The 19140-nt window shown below is 45.5% G+C and overlaps 1 protein-coding gene across 4 annotated transcripts in view; it reads left to right on the forward strand.

Moving 5' to 3' along the window:
- CCDC88A (coiled-coil domain containing 88A) overlaps positions 1-19140 on the forward strand; it is a 4373054-nt gene that overhangs the window by 2556411 nt on the left and 1797503 nt on the right. For all 4 annotated transcript variants that reach the window (XM_044055294.1, XM_044055285.1, XM_044055303.1 and 1 more), the window contains exons 15-17: positions 2143-3213; positions 3620-3744; positions 3852-3993. In XM_044055294.1, coding sequence (XP_043911229.1) covers positions 2143-3213; positions 3620-3744; positions 3852-3993 — 1338 coding nt within the window. The remainder of the gene's footprint in view (positions 1-2142; positions 3214-3619; positions 3745-3851; positions 3994-19140) is intronic.

Raw genomic sequence — 19140 nt, forward strand, 5'->3', positions numbered from 1 at the left:
TCCTAACATTGCCCTTGTTGGGGCTTTATCCTCTTTCTCTCTTTTGACATGAAGTCTTTGAACAATGTGGCACCCAAACCTGACTTTTTAGTCACCTCAGCTCAAGCTGACTATTTTGTCAGGTGAAAGGTGCACTAAAGATTTGGAGCTGGATGACTTTTATATTCTCAGCAGGCTAATAACCCACATAGGTAAGGCTACCGAAGCACTGATCATTCGAACATCTGCTGTTGTGGTAAGTTTACTTACATAACTGTACTGTCATGAATGTTATGGTGTTGACATAATCAATTGCTTTAGATTAGTTTGAAGAGACTGGCAGAGGTATATTGTCTTGTGTGTAGGCTTGCAGCAGCACTGTCATGGAATCTCATCATAGCTGTGTGGACACCATGTAATGGACTAAAACTGTACAGGATGGTTATAACTTATTGTTGCCCGGGAGAAATGTTGTTAGATGGGTATGCGATTCTTTCTCAAAGATTTGTGAGAGGGTCTAAACATACTGGTAGGTCAGTAGCTTTCAACTTTTCTGTCATCTGTTGCCTTGGAAGTGGAATTGTTTTAGATATGCCTCAGTTTTAATGGACAAAGCCCACAGTTAGCTTTTGTTCATTAGCGTATGGCAAGAATAGCAATGCAGTTATGTGATCCATCTTATGAAGTTAGGTGAAATGTTCTTAGTTGATGGAGAGATGGTGATGATTTATTTGTCATAGTAGTCCATGTACCCTAACATTTGTGGTGTTTTTTCTTAAGTGGTTCACTGTTTGGGGTTGAATCTTTGAGCATTGTGGTTGTCTTGTTATGCATGTCTTTAATGAGGGATTCACTGATGATTGAAAAGTAGTACAACTTAATTCCACGTTTGTTTTTCACTGATGTAGGTCTCTTGTCACAGCTGTTTGATGTAATGCATATGTCAAAACCCACAGACAGACCAGTGCTCAAGCAGTAAATTGGTTAAATGTAGTCTGTGCCACTTGATTCCTTTAGTCTGCACATACTGGTACTTGGATTTGCTGAAAATGTTTGCCCTCATTTTGGGCTTATTAAATGTTTAGAATATCACAGGTATAGCAAAGACCAAAATATTGTTACAAATATGAGTGGGTTTAAAATGTACTGTTGACATGGTAAAAGGAAGAAATGACTGTTAGGCCAGCTGCTGCAGCTGGTTTCAGAGAGTAATGCTTGATTTATAATTGGCACATGGATTGTTCTGTCCAAACAGCATGCATGATGCAAGTATAAATGATTATTATTTGCATAATTTACTATTCCCTCTTTTTCCTGTGCTTATGATAAACATTTGGAAATACTGTCCTTTATGCTGCTTTGTTTTTTTACGTAATATGTGCTTGCTTTAGTTGTTGGAGACTAAGGGCACACTGGACTAGAAAAAAATTATAGAGCCCATTAGAGATTACTCTATTTATGCAGTTACGAGAGGAATGTGAACAGCTGCTTAGGGGCATTGCCAGATGAAGATTGCTTGAAGAGTAAAAGAAAATTAAAAGCTAGAAGACAGATTCTGGAGGTGTAAAGTTCTGTAATTAATGCATCTGCAGGTACCATATTTGAAGATCCAGTGTTACAGTGAATACCAGACCTAACTGTTGCTAGTCTGGTCATTGATGAAAGACAGTTAAATGTTCAGTGTGACAGTTGTTGGAGAACTCCCCCTGCAAGCACTAATACTGTGAAGAAATTATGCTGAAAGTGGCTTTCAGCAAACCGGGAGTTCATTTTCTGCGCTGTTGTGCAGCCATGGAGTTAGTATATATATTAGTTGAGGAATTTGTTGGGGGGGGGGTCCACTGGAGCTTAATCACCTGCAAAAAAAAAGCCTTTCAGGTGCATTAAAGGTGACTTTCAAAGATTTTGTTTGGCACTGTAAGGTGCAGATGTTGTTCTGTCACATCACCAGCCGTTTGGATGCCAAGCAACACCCCCCTACCTTTTCTGTAGGAAAGGAGAACTTTCCTTTCCATCTCTGGCTGAAGATCCATGACCACACATGAAATTGACAAATGTAGATAACATACTTCTGCACATTTAACATTAGTATTAACGTCAGTCTTTGAATGCAGTTTGATTTTGGTCAATTTTGTCTTAATTTCTTTTTTCTCTCAATTTTAGATCCAAGTACTAGAACAAGAAAATGATCACTTGAATAAAACAATAAGCGCTCTCAGGCAGCGTTCTCAGGTTGGTGCAGAAGCAAGGGTGAAAGACATTGAAAAAGAAAATAAAATACTTCATGAGTCTATTAAAGAAACAAGCAGCAAGTTAAATAAAATGGAGTTTGAAAAGAAACAGCTTAGGAAAGAATTGGAACTTTATAAAGACAAAGGCGAAAGAGCAGAAGAACTTGAGAAGGAGGTACATCGACTAGAGATGGAGAATGAGCAGCTACAAAAGAAGATCACTGGCCTAATTATAACGTGTGAAAAAGTTGAAGTTTTGGAGCAGGAGTATTCTGATCTTGAAGTAGAAAACAAAAAACTTAAGAAGACGCTTGACAATTTAAGCAGCCTCAAATTCCAGGCAGAGGCTCTGAAGAAAGAGAATGCCCAGCTCCATGAAGAAAATTTGGGGTTAAGGAGGACTGTGGAATCCTTAAAGTCATCAAGTGTAAAAGTAGCTCAGTTAGAACTTGAGAACAAGGAGCTGGAAAATGAAAAGGAACAGTTAAGAAAAAGTTTGGACTTAATGAAGGCATGTTTTAAAAAAACCGAACGTTTAGAAGTCAGCTGCCAGGGACTGGACATTGAAAACCAAAGGCTGCAAAAAGCCCTTGAAAACAGCAACAAAAAAATCCAACAGCTAGAAAGTGAACTTCAAGATCTGGAAACAGAGAATCACTCCCTGCAGAAAAATTTGGAAGAATTAAAAATCTCCAGCAAACGTTTGGAGCAGTTAGAAAAGGAAAATAAGGTACTAGAGCAAGAGACATACCAGCTTGAAAAAGACAAGAAGCAACTTGAGAAAGAGAACAGAAGACTTCGTCAGCAGGCTGAGATCAGAGATTCCACATTAGAAGAGAACAATATAAAAATAACAAACATTGAAAGGGAAAATAAACTGCTCAGCAAAGAAATCAGCATATTCAAAGACTCCTGTGCACGAATGAAGGAATTAGAGAAGGAGAACAAAGAACTTGTTAAGCAAGGGACCATTGACAAAAAAACTCTTGTCACGCTGCGGGAGGTACTACAGATATATTACTGCAACATTAATATATTATACTTTGATATGCTATTTTTTTTATTTGTAGCCTTTTGCAATGTTTTGTTTATTTGCAGCTAAAGTATGTCAGATTCTTAAAGGCTTAGAGGGTAGGCAGTTTTTAGTTCAGTATTATAAGTCTGTTACTGCAGAGAGAGAATCTTGATGTAGTGTAGAATTTTTCCAGCTGTTAAGTTTTACATGCAATGTCCTATCATGGAGTCATCTCCTTCATTTGTGTACAGTTAATTACACAGACGTAGAATACCAGTTCTAAACAATATTTATTCTCTTTCCGTTTTTGTTTTCATCTGTCGCAAGAATAGATCACTTGCCATTTTAAGCACAGAATTTCAGATTTTTTTTTTGTTTGTTTTTTTGTGCACAGGAATTGGTACATGAGAAACTGAAAACCCAGCAAATTAATAATGAGCTAGACAAGCTAACTCATGAGCTTGAAAAAATAGGATTGAATAAAGAGAGGCTTTTACATGAGCAAAATAATGATGACAGGTAATAATTTTCATTTGCATGTTATTTATTGTATATGTGTATGTTTATATAAAATGAGATGTGGCCCAAAGCTTGTATCATCCTTAATAGCATCTTTTTTTAAGCAGTAGGTACAAACTTTTGGAGTCAAAGCTGGAGTCAACACTTAAAAAATCTCTTGAAATAAAGGAAGAAAAAATTGCTGCACTAGAGGCAAGACTGGAAGAATCCTCAAATTTCAACCAACAGCTACGCCAGGAGTTGAAGACGGTGAGAAGCTTTAAAACTTATGGTATATAACTTGGTTTAAAATAACAAATGGTTTGGAATAATGCTTTTCAGAATTGAAGTTTACTCCTTTAATAGTGTAGCCTTAACTTGGCTCTTCAAAGATATTAAAAAACTTATCGATATTTTGAAGCTTTTTTTTAAACAGTGGATTTCATTCAAGGCATTTAAGTATTTATTATATCCAACATGGAGAAACCTCCTTGATGGGTCATTGGTTAGGTTTAGGTTCTTCACTAATGCCAAGAATTTTTTTCTTAATTTTTGGTAAGCTGGAGCATTTGAGCTCCTTGTTTCCTGCACCAGTGCATGCAGTGATGTAATGTGTAGGCTTCATAAGAACATATGCTACCCCAACAAGCCAGAAAGTTCTTTTTGCCTCTCAAACAGTTCTAATCTCATTTCTTGCTGTCATCAGGGAATTCCTGAGTATACTTGCTTAAATGTCAGAACCGTAACTATCCATGTGGCATCAAATTACCAGCCAAGACCTGTGCTGGTATCTCTTTTACTGTTTCTGGGAGGAGTCTGATATTGACAAGTGTCAGAAGTACCAAAGATTTAATCCTACCACTCAGAGGTGAAAGGGAATGAAAGTTTCAGCTTATTTCATTTCCAAAAAATAGTACCCATTGAGAGATCTTTGTGCAGGAACCAATGGGAGGTCCTTCATCCTTTCTCATACATAAGTTGGAGAACTGCCACAAGGACAAATACTCAAAAAAGATGGTCAAGCCCTTCCTAGAGGTATGTCTGGTGTTCAGTCAGCCTCCTTGACTTTGAAGATTGGCCCAGCTTTCAAAACTTTCACTCTTCCCCATCCTGGCCAGGTGGACACCTGCCCACCTTTGACATCAACATATGTGGTGCAATAAGGATACCATTCCATGCCTTTAGATGTTCTTCGTGTTTCACTGTTGCAGTCATCACCTGTGGGTTATCCCTGCTGTGGTAGCCCTTGGCTGGCCCGAATACCAGAGTCATTGATGTTATGTGATCCTATCTCGCCTACATTCTGAATGATGGGTTCGGAGCCGATCCCTCGGCTCCGACTCGGCACGCTTATGCCAAAGAGCGAAGTCTCTTATTGGCTGAGCTTACTATATCCCAGGATGCACCACTACCAGTCCCCCAGATCTCGTTTGCCGCTTCCCTGCGAAGACGTGGTCTCGAGCTGGCTGGGCTAAGTAGTTTATTAAACTAACTTTTCTGTCAGTTTTTTGCTGTTTTTGCTCACAAAAGCTGTTTTAACGGCTATCGCTAACTTTGTGTACGATTTGGATTTTGAATTGTTGTGTGTGATTGGGTTCAGTTTGTTTTCGGCCCCCCCTCCATCCAGGGCCTTCCCGGACTGTTAACCTTTATACTTACAGGGTCTCTAGTATACAAATTGGTTAGAGTTACCTGTTCTTTTTACAGGAAGAGTTGGCATTAATTATTACTGTAAGCTTTAATTATCAGCAGTAGAAATTTAGTGTACTTTCCTGTCAGAGTGACTAGATTTGTGTATCAACATGTCTCAAACCCCTAGGCCTTCGGGCTTTAAAAAATGTTCGAAATGTGGGTTTAAAATGTCTATCACAGACGATCATTCGCTCTGTGTATATTGTCTCGGGGCAAAGCACTTGCAGGAGTCATGCAGTGTATGTCACGCTTTTTCCTCAAGGGTCCTCCAGGAGAGGAAGAATAAATTGATTTTAAAGGGGTTAGTTAAACCCTCCTTTGAAGAAGCCTTGGCATCCTCTCCTGCTCCAACCAAAAGAAAGGGCTTCGGTTCCGACCAGTCCGTCGGACCCGACTGCCAAGAAACTTAGGCAGGCCTCTCCTTGGCTCCAAAGACTTCGGAGCCGAGGTTGAACGGTCTGCCTCGATGCCACCAGTATCGACTCCTCTGTCTTGAGCCGATGGCTGGGGCATCAAGAGGCGGGTCACCTTCGCCGGCTCCACTGCTCTCGGAGCCGACAAGGGTCGCCGCTCAGACACTTCCTCCTCGGCGCAAGTCTACCTCGGCACCGATGGAATCTGCTGTGAGTATTCCTCGGCGCCGATACTCATCGAGTCGCCTCGAGCCGGTCCCCTAGCCCTTTGGGGCCGATGGAGAGGCCTTCTCGAACCCGCTCTGTTTCCTCTCGGTCTTGAGGATGTCGGATTCTGATATCGACAGGGTGCTCCAAAGACTGTTCCAGTCCCCAGTCTTCCAAAATTTGTTTCGGTTCCGACCCAGCTGGTTTCGGAGCCGATGACCTGGCCCACCCGTTGCCATTCCTCCTCCGACCGCTTGGCTCCGCCGGAGCAGGTGCTGTTGGAGCCGGTGGAGATTCTAGGGTCGGCTCCGACCCTTACTCCAACCCGGCCCGGGTCCGAGTTTAGTACGGACTTCTTCGGCTGGACCCGGGGTGATGTTTCGGGACCTATGCTTTCGGTTCCGAGCCTCCCTCGGTGCTTCGCCGCGGGACTCCGTCAGCTATCACGGCTCGAGTCCGGACACTCCCAGGATTCTGGGGTCCGGCTTTCAGGGCCATGAGGAGTGCCTTGGCCAAGTCCTCTTGCCATCTCTCCGGTTTTACCAGCACCTTCCCTGGGCGTGGAGACTGGGTCTTTGGCTGTTCCCTGTCCGTAGCCAGCGGAGCCCCAAGGCCTGAGGTTACCCCCAGTGGGGTTCCCCTCCTCCTGAGGGTTCTTGAGTTATCTTCAGAGGAACCCCAAGGAAGAGATCGTGCAAGAGGAAGCACGTGGACTCCCCCGAGTCTATTACATCGACACTGATATGGATGATGCGGAGGGGTCCCCAGTCGCCCTCGGATGATGTCTCATTTGCAGACATCTTAGAGATCCTCAAACAACGAGGCGGCTGGATATCCAAACCCCCCTCTTCTGATGAATCAGTGCTCCTCAAGGCCTTTGGGGCTCAGCCCTCCGCCTCCTGGGTGTCTCCGCCTTGACGAGCTTCTGGATTTAGTTTGTCGAAGGGGGAACATCCAGATACCGTGGAACCAGTCCCTTCCCGTCCAAATAAATTCTTATCTGCTCCCCCCGAGAAGGAGTTCCTTACTAAAGGCGTGGCTGTAGATGCCATGGTGGTGGCATCTGCTACACAACAGGACGTGGCAGAGGCTTCAACGTCTATCCATCCTCCTAATAAGGAGTCTAGGAGTATGGATAGGTGGAAGCGCACCCTGACTTCAGCGGCCTTTACCTTAAGGTCTCTGAACTATTTGGCACATTTTACAAGGCTTCAGAGGGATCTGGTCAAGGAGTTGTCAGATTCCTCTCGGTAACCTACCTGAGCAGCTAGCCCAGTCGGTTAGCTCTCAGTTGGCTATCCTTACGTCAATTTCTAACTCGTCCATGAGGCTCATTTCCTATGCGGCCGAAGGCGGGAGAGCAGGCACAGGCGTGGCTCACGTGACAAGCCTGGCTCCGCTTGTGTCAGTTTGGGAGGCCTTCAAGTCTTCCTTCGCCGACGCTCCCTTTGATGGGTCCTCATTGTTTGGACCCAAGGTGAAAGACACCCTTACCCGCTGTGAGCAAGAGGGAAAACGTTATCTGCCGTGGGGCCCGTTATTCCACTCCCTTCGGCCTTACCCCAAGGCCAAAGGAGGGGAAAATGTGGTTCAAAATCTTTTTCTCCCAACAGCAGGAAGATTCCCGTCCAGAGGCAGAGGGCGGGAAATTTTTCAGGGAGACGCCGTCCCAGAGGCGGCAGAGGGCCCCGCAATTCTGGAGACCGCGAGTCCTTTCGTGGCTCTTCAGCCTCCCACACGACATGAGGGATTGCCCGGCTGTGCTGCTCGGTGGCCAGTCGGGCGTCGTTTTGCCAAGAACCTAGAAGCCTGGGAGTCAATCACTCAGGACAGATGGGTGCTTCGGATCATTGCCGGAGGTTACACCATCCCATTCAAAGACTCACCCCCCCCGTCCAAGAGAATCCCGGGCCCACCACCCAGTCAAAGGGAAATAGCAGCCGCAGAAGCTTTAAAGCTGCTAGAAAAAGGAGTCATCCAACCGGTCCCCACAGACCAGATCGGATCAGGAAATTACTCCAGGTTCTTTTAGTGCCAAAAGACAGGGGACCTGAGACCAATATTGGATCTCAGCAGACTGAACCAATCCGTCGAAATCCAGATTCCGAATGGTCACGTTACAATCCATTCTCCCGTTGTTGGAGAAGGATGTTTGGATGTGCTCCATAGACCTCAAGGACGCCTATTATCACATTCCGATACATCAGGCGTCCAGAAGGTATCTGCGCTTCAGCCTGGGAGTCAGTCATTACCAATTTTGTGCTCTGCCCTTTGGTCTCACCACAGCCCCCAGGGTGTTCACCAAGTGTTTGGCAGTAGTGACGGCTCACCTGAGAAGTCTTGGATTCCAAGTGTTTCCCTATCTCGACGACTGGCTCCTGACTGCCACCACCAGGCATCTACTAATGGACAACCTCAAAGCCACCATCTCCCTGGGTGTTTCCCTAGGGATTACATTCAATTGGTCAAAGTCTGTCTTGCTGCCCTCTCAACGCATAAAATTTATAGGGGCAGAGATAGACTCAAGATTGATGCGTCTTTCTTCCTGCCGAAAGGATCCGAATCTTACAGGGCCAAGTTCAAGCTCTGGTCTCGAGATCCAAAGCCCCAGCCAGGATGGTCCTACAGGTTTTAGGCTCAATGTCTGCCACGGTTCTTTTAGTTCCTCTAGCAAGATTACACATGAGGATTCTTCAGTGGCTCTTGTCAACTCAATGGTCCTTTCAGGATCTTCCCCTCAATCATCACATCATGATTACGGAAATATGCAAAAGGGACCTTCGCTGGTGGCTTCAGACATCCAACTTGGATCAGGAAAACCCTTTGTTCTCCCTCCAGTAGTTACCCTGACTACAGATGCCTCCCAGATAGGGTGGGGGGGGCATTGTCTGGGCAGGCTAGTTCAGGGCTCCTGGCTTCCGGACGAAGCTCTTCTCCACATCAACGTGTTGGAGATGAGGGCTGTTCTTCTATCCCTACAGGCCTTACACAAGTTTCTTCCTCAAGGCATCATCGCCATCCATACAGACAACATGTCGGTGGTTTGGTATCTGAACAAACAAGGAGGGACCAGATCGTATCCCCTTTGCAGAGAGGCCATGAGAGTGTGGGAATGGGCTGTAGCTACCAACCGCTTCTTGGTAGCGACCCACATCCCGGAAAATCAAATGTATTGGCGGACAAATTAAGCAGGACAATTCTCTCTCCTCACGAATGGTCTCTAAACGGCAAAGTAGCAGCTCAGGTTTTCAAGAGATGGGGACGTGCTGCGACCTATTTGCAACGCCACAAAACACCAAGTGCCAGAAGTTTTCTCCTTGATTCCACATCAGGAAGTACCAGCCATGGATGCTCTAGCACAACCTTGGCCAACAGGGCTACTTTATGCCTTTCCTCCAATTCCACTCCTTCCAAAAGTTATTCAAAAGCTTCTCAACTGGGGTCTTCAATGATTCTGATTGCCCCATACTGGCCTCGTCAGATATGGTTTCCCTACCTGAAAAAGCATGCAGTGGACGATCCGTGGACCTTGGACCTGATCCCCGATTTGCTAATCCATCAGTCGGGACATTGGCATCAGTCCCTTCAATCTCTAAAATTGACAGCTTGGCTCCTCCACTTCCAACCTTAGTTAGAAGGCACACACTAGACCCGGAAGTTGTTCACATTTTATCTTCGGCCCACAAACCCACCACTAACAAATTGTACCTCAGTAAGTGGAAGAGGTTTGCTATCTGGGCTCAACTCAAGGGCTTAGACCCTATCACTGCTCCTGTCCCAGAGGTTTTGAAATTCTTAACATCCCTGTTTAATCAGGGATCTTCTGTCTCAACTATTAAAGTCCAACTAGCTGCTATCTCGAAATTCCATGAATCCACGGATCCTCCTTTGATGAGCAGCAGACTATGCAAAACGTTCATTAAAGGTGCCAGTCTGTTAAGACCACCAGTTTTTCATCCTGCACCTCCGTGGGATCTTGATTTGGTGCTTCGTGCATTAACATCTCCCCCTTTTGAACCGGCTGCTACATGCGAATTAAAATATCTGTCTTGGAAAACGGCATTCTTAGTGGCTATTACCTCTGCAAGGAGAGTCTCAGAGCTTCAAGCCCTGTCTATTAAACCACCGTGCTTGATTTTCCACAAGGATAGAGTATCACTTAGGCCTAATCCATCCTTTGTCCCCAAAGTCTGTTCTAGTTTCTGTCTTCAACAATCTCTAGAGCTACCAGTTTTCTTTCCAAAATTCTCTAATGAAGCAGAATATACTCTCCATAAATTGGATGTTCACAGACAATTACGCTTCTATTTAGACAGGACTCAGCAACTTCAAAGTCAGACCAGTTGTTTGTGTCCTTCTCAGATAATAAATTGGGCCAAACCATTACAAAAGCTACAATCTCAAAATGGATCAGAGATTGCATAACTCAGGCCTATTCTTCTTCAATAAACATCTTACATCATCTGTCAAAGCTCATTCTACCAGAGCTATGGCTACTTCTATAGCCTTTCATTCCAAGCTCGCTATTTCGAAATTTGTGCTGCGGCTACTTGGTCCAACCCACACTTTCATTTCCCACTACAAATTGGATGTGGCATCTAAAGGACGAGCATCATTTGGTTCCACGGTACTCAGGAGTGTTTTCCAGTGAGCCACCCAGGATTCAGGTGCTAGGGACGCTGTCCCATCATTCAGAATGTAGGCGAGATAGGATCACATAACATCTTTTAGTTATGTACTCACCATAACTTCAGATGTTTGGGATCCATCTCGCCTACATTCCTGATACCCACCCTCCTTCCCCCTGCCTTGCAGATCAGAAGAGATTGAGCGGTTTTGAGTTCAACTGTTTTTATCTTGTTCCATCTGACGATGTTATATAAGCAGGGTATGCGTGTGTGCATGTATGCGGACAAACTAGATCTGGGGGACTGGTAGTGGTGCATCCTGGGATATAGTAAGCTCAGCCAATAAGAGACTTCGCTCTTTGGCATAAAGCGTCGGAGCCGAGGGATCGGCTCCGAACCCATCATTCAGAATGTAGGCGAGATGGATCCCAAACATCTGAAGTTATGGTGAGTACATAACTAAAAGTTTTTCTGCGTCAGCTTGCTGTCCGACGTCAGGTCGTCAGTGCTATAAAGGAAGGCAGCCGATGCCATTACATCACTCTTTGCTGCTGTGGAGCCCGTAGCAGAAGCAGTTCGCAAGTGTGCCGGTCAGTCGCTACCAGAATTTGAATTGCAGCTGAAAACATCTAAAGCTGAGAACCCCATTGGGGATCTTTTTTTCTTGCACTAACCGATGTCTGAAAAAGTTAACAATTGTCTCGCCTTTGGAAAGTAAATACCACACCGAGACTTCATTCATATTGCGTCACTTGTTTAGGCCCAGACCACTACGTCCCTCATTGCCGGTTCTGTGCCCTCTTTAACGTGAGAACCATACATCGTAGAGCTCTTATTGTAGCCAGGTATTTTCGTCTTTTGTCTTCGCATTCCGACATGGCATCCGTCAGCCAACAATCTGTAAACATTCCAAAAAACGTAAGGATAAAGATAGAGATGCACCACACAAGGCTAAGCCTTCCAACAACTCTACCGCTACACAGGTCGTCAGTTCTCCAGAATTCAGTGAGGCGCCTTTGCAGCCCCTGGTGCCAGATTTGATACCTTCACAGGCCTCTACCGAGACACTTTCGGAGTCTGGTATTCTGCAGAAGTCGTCTTTGTCCTCCAAGCCTTTGGTTGTCTCTTCCTTGGTTGGGTCTGGAGCCACGACACAGGCATCGGCTTCCGAGGAGGTTTTTCACACTACCGAATCTATACAAAAAAATGATGTCTTCTCCGACTACTGTTTCTCTCAGACTGAGGGATAATATTAGGCCTAGAAGGAAGGCCACTCCTAGAAAACTGCTTTTAGCCACCATTTTACTCCTCCACCACCCCAAGCTCAAATGCTTAAAATGGCAGAGGATCTTATCACCCTTATCAGGGGTAGTCAGGCCACAACTTCTAAAAGGAAGAGACCTTTCTCCTGAAGTACTGACAGAACAGGATTCTGAGGAGTCTGATTATTCAGATTTTGAAGGGGAACAACCACCTCTGACTGCTTATGAGGATTCAGATGCAAAGAAATCCATTCCTTCTGCCTCCCCACCAGAAGAACTTTCCTTTGGGGAAACCCTTCACAGCCTCAGGGAACATTTCCACTGGGAATCCCAGAACTTCCCTCAGTCTAAGAAAAGACTAAGAGAGTTTCTAGACCTGCCCAAGCACAGACCCTTGGCCATCCCTCCAATCTTAGAGGTGGTTGATGATGTCTTCCATGAATCCAGCTTAACTCCTGATGCCCTCCCACCTGCTCCCAGAAAACCTGACAGGAATTACAGAGTACTGGATTCTCACAAATACTTGTAAAGAAATCCTGCTGCAGATCCGAAGGTCATTACACAAGGACCAAAAGGAGCTAAGGCTAGTTCTGCAAAGAATCTTATTCCTTCTGACAAGGACTCCAGAGCTTTGGACAGATGGGGTAAAAATGTATACACCTCTACAACCTTAGCTATCAGAGCACTCAACTGTCAGTTTCACATGTTAAAATATCAATAACACAGTTTGGAACTATTAAAACAAAAGATGTTCTGTAGTCCTATCTCGCCTTCATTCTTACACTTGGGATCGGAGCCAAACTTCGGCTCCGACTCGGCCATTCTGTAGCTCAAAAACGTCTCGTTGGCTTGTGGCTATGAGGTATCCCATCATGCATCACTAACATTCCCCAGATCTCGTTTGCTGCTCGTTCAGCTCAGACATGATTCTTCTTGGCCGTGGCTAAGTGATATTTTTCAATACTGTTTGACTTGTCATTGTTGGATAAAATAATCTTGTTTTGGTAGCTTAGTGTGTTTACTGCAGTCCGTGTCTGTTCAAACTATTTGCTGCTTGTTTTTCCTCTGAGTACTACTTGTACGTTGTTTGGCTGTTCTTCCGTTGGCCCTTTTTGTATCCCTGCATCGCAGTCTTCTGTGCTGCTGTTTTTTTTTCTTTCTTTCCTCCTTGGGCTAGGCCTGTTTAAGTTAGAGGACCTAGTCCTCGTTCTGTTATTTGTCTCCCATTGGGCTAGGCCCATTTAAATTAGAGGACCTAGTCTTCAGTTCTGCTTTTTTGTCTCTCCCTGGGCTAGGCCCGTTTAAATTAGAGGACCTAGTCCTCCGTTTGTCTTTTTGTCTGTTTAATAGTTGTGTTTTGTATTTGTGGATAGTGGTTTTTGCATTGTCAAAAGACTCTAAGGATCATAAGCCTTCGGGCTTCAAAGAGTGTATAAATGTGCCCAGATGATGTCCTTGACTGATGGGCACAATTTGTGTGTTTACTGTTTGGGGGCTATTCACCTCCAAGAGTCTTTCCTATTTTGTCATGCTTTCAGTCTTCATGCTCTTCTGGAGAGGAGGAGCAAATTCATATTGAAAGGACTTTTAAAACATTTCTTTGAGAAGGAAATGGCATCTTTATCATCCAACTCTAAATCTCCTTCCACCTCCAAGAAAGACTGACCAAAAACTATGAAAAGGCGGTCTCCCACCCATTCTATTTTGTTGGAGCCGCCAGACAAAATTACTAAAGTGGCTACACCCTCGTCAGCTCCACTGATTTCGATGCTGACAGAGGTTAGCCTAGTAGATCCATCAGTTTTGGCTCCAGGAACTTCGGAGCCGATAACTGACACTGCATCTCGGAGCCGATCATCTGAACTCCGATCGGTTTCCCCGACTCTTAGGTCGCCTATATTCCAGCGATTTAGATCCCCCACTCTATCTTCCAGGTCCTCTAGGAACCTTTCTGATGAGGACATCAAGAGAGTGGTGCGTAGACTGCTTCAGACTTCGGTGCTAGCAAATTTGCTTTTGGCTCTGTCCTAGTAGGCACCAGAGCCTAATGTATCCCCACACCTGATTGATGTTCCTCCTCCAAGCTTCTCTGAGCCTTCGGAGCCAGTTGTCGATGCCTCCGGTTGTGGATAGGTCGGTTCCAGCTACCTCAGTTGGTCTCTCGGGTTCGATTTCTGCTCCGACCCTTTCGGTGCCATCCATTGGGTCTAGGCTCCTCAGCTCTCCGGTTGGGACCGAGGGGGGAGCTTTGAATCAAACTTCGGTTCTGAGCCTACCTCTTGGTGCTTCGGCGAGGGTGAACTTGGACCCCACATCTGCCTCGGAGCCCACCTCCTCAGTACCGAGGGCTGCCTCTGCATCTTCGGAGTGAAGGGCATCCTCAGAGCCAGGAGGATTGGCCTTTGAGATGATGAGGAGTGTGCTGTCCAGTTCTTCAGCTTCATCCAGAGGTACTGACACTCTTCCCCCTAAGGCGCCGACTTCAGTCTCAGCTCACTCTCTCTCCCAACAAAGCAGAGACCCACAGCCTCAGGATACCTCCATGAGTGGTCCCCAGTCTTCCGAGATCTCCCCAGAATACCTGTCTGAGGAACCACCTAGGAAGAAAACTTGTAAGAGAGGAAATATGTTGACTCCCAGATGAGTCGATTACATCAGACACTGACCTCGAGGAGTCAGAAGTGTCACCCAAGTCATCCTCTGATGATATCTCATTCGCAGATATCTTGAGATCCTGAAACCGAGAGGTGGCTGGCCCACCACATCCCCTTCTGATGAGGAGTCAGTGTACCTGAAGGCTTTCGGGTCTCAACCCTCCGCCTCTTGGGTGTCTCCGCCTTTCGAAGAGCTACTGGGTTTAGTGAGTTGTAAGGTGTGGGAATATCCTGATTCTGTGGAACTGGTTCCTAGAAGACCAAATAAATTTTTGTCAGCATCCCAGGACAAGGATTTTCTTACTAAGGGTGTTCTAGCAGATGCCATGATGGTGGCAGCAGCCACCAAAAAAGAACTTGCCGAAACTTCTTCCACTGTCCATCCACCGAACTGGGTAGGTATGGGAAGCATGGCTTTTCTTCAGTGGCTTTTACACTTCGATCGCTGAACTACCTGTCCCATTTCATAAGGCTCCAGAGAGATCTCCTAAAAGAGCTGGTAGATACTCTAAAGGATAACGTATCTAATGTGCTATCTCAGAAGGTTAATGCACAGATGTCTACCCTAAATTCTATTGTGAACTTCTCCATGAGGCTGATTTCGTATGCAGCGGATGGAGCAAGTAGGGCAGCGGGTTCAGGAGTCTCTCTCAGAAGACACTCCTGAATGCGTTTGTGTGACTTTGCGGAGGCCTTTAAGTCTCTGTTTACCAGTGCCCCTTTTGGATCCTCATTGTTCGGAACCAAGGTAAAGGGCACACTCACCAGGTGCGAGCAGGAAGGAAAAAAACATGTCTGCTGCAGGAGTCCGTTTTTCTTTCCCTTCTAGACCCTATCCCAAAGGGCAGAGGGGCGGCAAAATGTGGTTCAAAAAATCGCAGAGGTTTTTTCAGGATGCATAAGGTGATACCTACTCCAGAGGCAGAAGAGGAGGAAACAATGGTAGACGCTGCCCTAGAGGTAGAGGAGGCCCACAGAACCACAGAGACCATGATTCCTTTTGTGGTAATCCCTGTCAGTGCTCCTGAAAGGAGGCCTGACTGTGCGTCTCTGGAGCCAATCAGGGGTCGTATTTCTTTATACCCAGAAGCCTGGCATGACATCACTCAAGACAAGTGGGTATTGAAGGTAATTACCAGAGGTTACCATATTTCCCTCTTCTTCTCCACCCCCTCAGACCAGACGAATCCCAGATGTGCCACCCAATCACAGCGATTCAGCAACTCTAGAAATCCAAAAGTTGCTCGTGAAGAGAGTCATCCAACCCGTCCCCGCAGACCAAGTAGGATTAGGGACTTACTCCAGATTCTTTTTGGTGCCAAAAAGAACAGGGGATGAGAGACCCATTTTGGATCTCAGCAAATTGAATGAATCTGTACAGAAGCCCAAGTTCTGAATGGTCACCTTACAGTCGATACTCCCGTTATTAGGGAAAGACATTTGGATGTGCTCCATAGACCTCCAAGATGCTTACTACCACATCAAAATGAACAGGGCATCGAGGAGTCACTTACGCTTCTGGCTGGGAGCCAGTCATTATCAGTTCTGCGCCCTGCCCTTTGGTCTCATCACAGCCCCCAGGGTGTTCACCAAATGTATGGCAGTGGTTACGGCTCACTTGAGACGTCAGGGATTCCAAGTGTTCACATATCTAGGCGACTGGCTCCTGACTGCCACCATCAGGCATCTACTGTTACAGGCCAAGGACGCTACCATTTCAACTTGCCTGCAGTTAGGAATTACAGTAAATTGGCAAAAATCTGCATTGTCGCCCTCTCAGCATGTGAATTTTATTGGTGCCGAAATAAACACCGTCTCAGTGAGGGTTTACCTTCCCGTAGAAAGAATTCAGAGTCTAAGGGAACAAATGTTGAGCTTACTTCCTCTAAGAAAAGTCAAAGCAAAGGTGGTTCTCAAGCTATTAGGGACCATGGCTTCCACAATAACACTAGTTCCATTAGCCAGACTGCACGAGGGTCCTGCAGTGGTTACTTTTTGTCCAGTGGTCACTGCAGTACCTACCTCTGTCTCACCCCATTTTGATAACAAACTTGTGCAAACACGATCTTCGTTGGTGGACCCAGACCAGCAATCTAAACACAAGCAGACCATTTGTTCCTCCCCCCCCCAGTTGCCACTGTGACCACGGATGCCTCCCAGATAGGGTGGGGGGGGGGGCATTATCTAGGTAGAACAGTCCAAGGCACATGGCAAGATCACGAGGTTCATTTGCATATCAACGTCTTGGAAATGAGAGCAGTGCTTCTAGCATTGCAAGCACTTCACAACTTTGTTCCTCTAGGGACGATTGCAATCCACTTGGACAACATGTTGGTGGTATGGTACCTAAACAAACAAGGAGGAACCAAATCTTACCCCCTCTGCAGAAGAAGCCCTTCGAGTATGGGAGTGGGCAGTGTCTTCCCAGCACTTTCTGATAGCAACGCACATCCTGGGGAAATCCAACAGCATGGCCGACAGGCTCAGCAGGGCTGTTCTGATGCCTCATGAGTGGTCTCTGAACACATACATTGCGGAACAATTTTTTCTCAAATGGGGTTAGCCTTGCTGCGATTTCCTTGCCACCCCTCTCAATGCCAAATGCAGCAGCTACTTTACCCTGATTCCCCCGGAAGGGGAAGCACCAAGAGATGCACTCGTTCATGATTGGCCTTCAGGACTTCTCTACACTTTCCCTCCCTTCCCCCTCATATCGAAAGTAATTCAGAAAGCAGTATCCTCGGGAAGCAGAATGATCCTAAATGCTCATTACTGGCCTCAACAGATTTGGTTCCCCTTCCTCAGACCTCATCTAAAGGATGAACCGTGGCCTCTGGATCCAGTGCCAGATTTACTGACACACATGTCAGGGACGTTCCCATCCCTCTCTACACACCCTCAACTTGACAGCTTGGCTGCTCCACTTCCATCCCTAGTCAGGCTTCATGACTTTTCTCCCGAGGCTGTACACATCATGTCATCTTCTCACAAACACTCTACCAGGAAAATTTGTACCAGGAAATGGAAAAGAGTCTCCTTTTGGGCCTATGAGAGAAACCTTGATCCTTACACAGCTCCCATTTCTGCCATTTTAGACTTCCTCTCACAGTTATTCATTCAAGGTTCAGCAGCAGCAACTATTAAAGTCCAGTTGGCAGCCATTTCTACCTTTCATGTTACTAACGAACCTAATCTTATGGCTCATAGGCTTTGTAGAACCTTTCTCAAAGGGACCACTTTGCTAAGACCCCCAGTCATGGATCCCGTAGCTCCATGGGATTTGAACTTTGTTCTCCATAAACTTATGTCAAGTCCTTTCGAACCTTCAGCAACATGTGACCTCAAGTTTTTAACTTGGAAAACTATATTTTTAGTGGCTATCACTTCTGCAAGAAGGGTCTCTGAACTGCAAGCTTTTTCCATTAAGCCCCCTTATTTGGTGTTTCATAAAGATAGGGTCTCTTTGTGGACAAACCCTTCCTTTATTCCTAAGGTTTCTTCTCAAGCCAATATTAATCAGTCTATTGAATTGCCTGTATTCTTCCCTAATTTTTCTAACCAGGCAGAGTACAAATTCCACCAATTGGATGTGCATAGACAATTGTTTTTTTATCTGGACAGAACTAAAGTTTTCAGAAGGTCAGATCAGATGTTTGTCTCCTTTTCAGACTCTAGGAGGGGCCTTCCAGTTTCTAAAGTCACACTATCTCACTGGATTTCCATTTCATTTGTCTATTCCTCCTGTGGTAAAGATCTTCCTTTCAAGGTGAAAGCTCATTCTACCAGGTCTGTCTACCTCGGTAGCTTTTCAGGCTAAAATCCCAACAGACAACATTTGTGCTGCAGCAACATGGGCTTCACCTCACACATTCATTACTCACTACAAATTGGATATGGCTTCTAGGAACAGGTCTTCCTTTGGTTCCACAGTACTCAGGAGCATTTTCCAATGAGCCACCCAAAATGAAGGTGCTAGGGACGCTGTCCCAAGTGTAAGAATAAAAACAAGATAGGACTACAGAACATAAAGAAATTACGTACTTACCATAACGTTCGATGTTTGTAGTCCATCTCGCCCTTCATTCTTATGAACCCTACCTCATGCCCCCTCCTTGAGGACCTGGGGGTAGAGTGCCTGCTGCTTTTTTGTTAGTCCTTTCAATTTGGTTTGTTCTTTCTCTGTATTTTTCTCCTTGCAGCAAACAAGTTCTAGGGAATGTTAGTGATGCATGATGGGATACCTCCTAGCCACGAGCCTACCAGAAGTTTTTGAGCTATAGTATGGCCGAGTTAGAGTCGAGGTTTGGCTCTGATCCAAAGTGCAAGAATGAAGGGTGAGATGGACTACAAACATCGAACGTTTCGGTAAGTACATAACTTCTTTGTCAACCTTTCCTGACTGTGCCAGTTCAAAAGAGTTAGCATATTTTACTGCACTCTACATGTCAAGTGGCTAAACACTCATTACACTGTGGTTATGATGCCCTAGAAGCCTCAAGCAGGAAAGCAGTGACGGGATCTGTCATTAGGAGGAACAACCTCTCCCTGATCATGTCAAATC

Source organism: Protopterus annectens, chromosome 1.part2, assembly GCF_019279795.1.
Source record: "Protopterus annectens isolate FY-2018-M chromosome 1.part2, PAN1.0, whole genome shotgun sequence".
NCBI classification, from domain to species: domain Eukaryota; kingdom Metazoa; phylum Chordata; order Ceratodontiformes; family Protopteridae; genus Protopterus; species Protopterus annectens.